This window comes from Octopus bimaculoides, chromosome 21 (assembly GCF_046866305.1).
Source record: "Octopus bimaculoides isolate indiv1 chromosome 21, ASM4686630v1, whole genome shotgun sequence".
NCBI classification, from domain to species: domain Eukaryota; kingdom Metazoa; phylum Mollusca; class Cephalopoda; order Octopoda; family Octopodidae; genus Octopus; species Octopus bimaculoides.
This window is the reverse complement of record NC_142948.1, coordinates 38,253,209-38,258,208: the sequence shown is the minus strand read 5'-3', so window position 1 is coordinate 38,258,208 and position 5,000 is coordinate 38,253,209. Positions and strand designations below refer to the sequence as shown.

The 5,000-nt window shown below is 39.5% G+C and overlaps 1 protein-coding gene across 1 annotated transcript in view; it reads left to right on the top strand.

Moving 5' to 3' along the window:
• LOC149131566 (uncharacterized) overlaps positions 1–5,000 on the top strand; it is a 209,935-nt gene that overhangs the window by 204,480 nt on the left and 455 nt on the right. Inside the window, exon 4 of the mRNA XM_089339179.1 lies at positions 4,544–5,000. This exon is cut by the window's right edge and continues 455 nt beyond it. Within this exon, the coding sequence (XP_089195305.1) occupies positions 4,544–5,000 (457 nt within the window). The remainder of the gene's footprint in view (positions 1–4,543) is intronic.

Here is a 5,000-nt window from a genome sequence, read left to right as displayed (position 1 = left end):
GTAATGACAGTGTTTGAGGAAGAGGGAAAAACCTCTTTGTCGAAACAAAATTCCAGAAGAAAACCAAAACTTTCAGATAGGGACCGTCCGACTCTTACACGAATTGTTAGAAAGGATCACAAAAGTACAGCTCCCAAATTTACTGCAGAGCTTAATGACCACCTCAAGAACCCAGTTTCCACAAAAACTGTTCGCTGGGAGCTGCACAAAGCTGGATTTCACTGGAGGGCTGCAATCAAAAAACCACTACTTCCAAAAAAACATTGCAAAGCATTTAGAGTGGAGTAAAAACCTACAGAATTGGTTCCTAGAGCAGTGGAAGAATGTTATTTTCTCAGACAAGTCATCCTTTACCTTATTTCCCACCACCGGCCGAGTATATGTGTGGAGGCAGCCAAAAAAAGCATTTGACCTAAACTACCTTCTTCCAACTGTTAAACATAGAGGAGGATCTGTGATGATCTGGGGAGGGCTATATCTTGGAAATCCACTGGCCCAATGGTTTCCTTTCATGGCAGAATTAATAGTCAAGACTATTTAAGCATTTTATCTGATCAAATTCGTCCTATGGTTGCAGAACTGTTTCCGGAGAGAAACGCAATCTTTCAGGATGATAATGCACCAATTCACACAGCTAAAGTTGTTACTGAATGGCACGAGGAACATTCTAGTGAAGTTGAACATCTAATCTGGCTACGACAGTCTCCAGATCTCAATATTATTGAACATTTATGGTGCATTTTAGAAAAACAAGTAAGGAGTCGATATCCTCCACTATCATCACTAAAAGAACTGGAGACTGTTTTAGCTGAAGCACCCACTACACTCTCCCGCGTTAGGAAGGGCATCCAGCCGTATAAACAGTGCCAGATCAGATTGGGGCCTGGTGCAACCTCCTGGCTTCCCAGACCCCAGTCGAACCACCCAACCCATGTCAGCATGGAAAACAATGTTAAATGATGATGATGATATATATATGAATACATATATATCATATATATACCTGTACACATTCACACATCTCTCTTTCTCTCTCTCCCTACACACACGCACACACATACACATGCATGCACTTACCTACACACATATACCTATATACATATACACATATGCACATACAAACACACACACACATACATACACAATCACACACACATACATACATAATCACACACACTTATAGATACATAATACATACATACATACGCACGCACAGACACACAGACACACACATATCCACGTGCACACCAGCACCTCTCTGTAGACAGACATTCTGACTTCCATTCCGGTAAAGGTTACTGCCATGTCACCATAGACTCTTGTCATGTCTTTGGTAAATGGAAGCATTCAGGCACAAATATTCCAAGTGGCCTGCAGATATCTCCTGACATTTCACTACATATATTCTGGCACCTTTTCTGCAAGTCACACACATGCACACACACGTATACACACACACATATAGATACACACATACATACATACACATCACATAGAGAAACACACATAAACGCATACAGACATATATACACATACATGTACATACACACTCGTGTATACTGACAAACATATATGCAGTCACGCATACATTGGTTTATGTAAAATATATCTATGTATGCACATATATACATACATATGTACACACATGCGTTTATATAGAATATACATATGTATACACATACATGCCTCACATAGTCTGGCCTCAATGTACACACATTCACATATACAGACTTGGCATGCACACATGCATGTGCACACGCACACACATACACAGATGCACACATACATACACTCACACAGGCACACACACATACATGTACACACACTCACACATGCACACATGTGCTCACACACACACACACACACGTTTACATAAAAATATACACATAAATACACACAAACACACACATAGGCCTGGAGCATGCACAGAGTTACACATGCACATACACACAGTTACACACACACACACACACACACACATATGGCTCAGTCATTAGAGGTTCAAGTTCACAATCATGAGGTAGTGAGTTCAATTCCCAGACCAAGCTATATGTTGTGTTCTTGAGCAAGACACTTTTTTCACGTTGCTCCAGTTTACTCAGTTGTAGAAATGAAGTGGATTTGGTAGATGGAAACTAAAAGAAGCCCATCATATATATATATGTGTGTGTGTGTGTGTGTGTATATGTTTGTCCCACCCCATACAATACTTGACAGCCACTGTTGGTGTGTTTATGTCCCCATAACTAAGCAGTTTGACAAAAGAAAGTACCAGGTTTAAAACATAAATATTTCTTCAAGGTGGTGCCCCAGCATGGCCACAGACCAAAACAAGTAAAAACTAAAGCTATTGTTGTGTGAAGGTTGAATCTGATTATCAACCAAATCCATCATGTACTTTTAACAAGACAAGCAGAGTTCTTCTGTCTGACGGCCATGGCAGGAGAGGTCGTATGGAAGACAAGGATTAAAAACAGACATGTTCCCCTTCGGTGAACCCCTCAAGGAATTTTTCTTATGTACCCCTTGGGTGGCTGGGACAAAAATGGTAAGGGTGGATGGACGTACACTAATGGCATGTACCTGTAGATTGGAGGACAACCCCCACCCCCCACACACTCACACAAATTGTAAACTGTCCTTGTGAAGCCCTCCTCCTCTGATGCCCCTTTGGCAAATAACAGAAATTAGTATCATCATCATCAACATCATCATCATCATCATTATCATCATCATTGTCATTGTTGTCTTCATCTTCCTCATCATTCTCATCATTAACATCATGATCATTATCATCATCATCATTATTGTCATTATCGTCTTCATCCTCCTCCTCCTCATCATCATCATCGTCATCATCTTTCCTACATGTATATTTCATTTGTAAAACAGTTTTAGAAAGAACAAACAAACAAACAAATACAAGGGAAAAAATACGCAGAAAACATTTTTAGAATTTTCAAATTTCCGTGAAATACTTGAAAATTAATTTGTTTTTGATTAAATATATATTTAGAAGTGTGCGTATTTATGTGTATGTGTATGTGTATACGTGATAATGCATGGATGTATGTGCGTTTAAATACATATCCATGCATGTATAAATGTGTCTATATATATATGAGTACATATATGCACTCATATACATATATATATGTGTGTGTGTATGTACTCATAGATATGTATATTTTTTACATATATACATATCTACATATATTTATATACTTACATCTTAAAAATAAAATAAATATTCATATATTTAAATATATATATATATATGTATATTGTATGTATATATGTTTATGAGTATATATAAGCACATGCATGCACACTATATATATATATATATATATATACACATACACACACACACACACATCCACACATAATCATAGATATTTAGACGTATATATTATTTTTTTTTAATTAAGTGCTCAAAGTAATGCGTTTGATAATGTCATAATGTTCCTCCATTGTTTTGTCTTTTAAATTTTAGTTTTTCTTTTTGTGGTTCTTGTCCTAGTCTGTTGTTGTTGTTGTTGTTGTTGGCAGTGGTGATGATGGCGGTGGCGGCGGCGGCGGCGGTGGAGCTGGTAGTGGTGATAGCAGTGATGGTGGTGATGATGGTGGCGGTGGTGGTGGTGACAGTAGGGACAGGCGCAGCAGCCACAGAAATTGCAATAGTGACGGTGATGGTGGCAAAGGCATGGGGAAGATATGGTCATGATGGTGGTTGGAGGGAGGGTGTGTTAACTTGTGGTGGTGGTGGTGGTGGTGGTGGTAAGGTGTTGGCCAAAAAAAAAAAAAAGAACACTCAACATTACTTCCCATTCTTTACATTCAGAGATCAAACCTTACTAAGGTCAACTTTGCCTTTCGTTCTTTCAAGGGTAATAAAAATCAAAGTACATCTGACCTCTCCAACAAGAGACATGTCTTGTCCGGAACGGGGTCTTTACATTAAAAAATGGAACATACAGTTTCCTGCAGTTCAGACCACCTCATGGCCACAACAGACAAAATGGAAAAGGCGTTGCCCCAGAAGGCTGCAAGGGCGATACACTGAAACAACCTCTCTGACTCAAAGGGCTCACACTTGCAGATTCCAAGACAAGTTCTGGGGTCAATGGTATTAACTCCTTACTTCCGTATCATGCATTGAAGAATGTAAATGTATTCCCTAATTTCATTTTTCCAATATACACCTTTCATTAATTAAATATTGATTTCAAATTTTGGCACAAGACCAGCAATTTTGGGGAGGGGGTGAGTCAATTGAAGTAGGATTTATTTTACTGACCCTGAAAGTATAAATGGTAAAGTCCACCTTGGCAGAATTTGAATTCTGAAGATGGACGAAATACTGCTAAATATTTCACCCAGCGTATTAACAATTCTGCCATCTTATCATCTTCCATTAATTAAATATTAAAAAGTATTATTAATTCTTAATATATATTAATATTAATTAAATACTGTTGTTTCATGTTTTCTTTACTAAACATATATATATTCTATTTTTCTTTTGTCTTTCTCTGTCCAGCGGCACTGCTCAGCTCATTACCTCATTGCTTTGTTGAAATTGAAGCCGGCTACTGCGACCGTCTTTTCCAGTCATTGGTTCCTGCGATTCTGCCGTTCTCTTCGTGCTTCCCGTTTGCTCGGCTACGAGAGAGTGACGACGGCGACAAGAACCATACGATGGCATCATCGACATCTGCTGAAGAAATGCTGGACCAAAGCAAACCGAACCAGCTCCCTGTACCAGTTCTAGGAATCACGCTTCAGTTTCAAGGAAGCAACCAACTGCTTGCTGCACGTTCTTTGCAGAGCCTGCCTGAAGTTGGCTGGCAACCCCTTGTGCTGCCGGGGGCCGTGGCGCGAGTCCTCGACGATGGCTTGCATTATTTCATCCACGAAAGTCTCAACCTGCCCCTCCTGGCCGTGAAAACTGGATGCCCACAGGCTGGTGTACAGCTTGTTGTGTTTGTCCAAGAGGA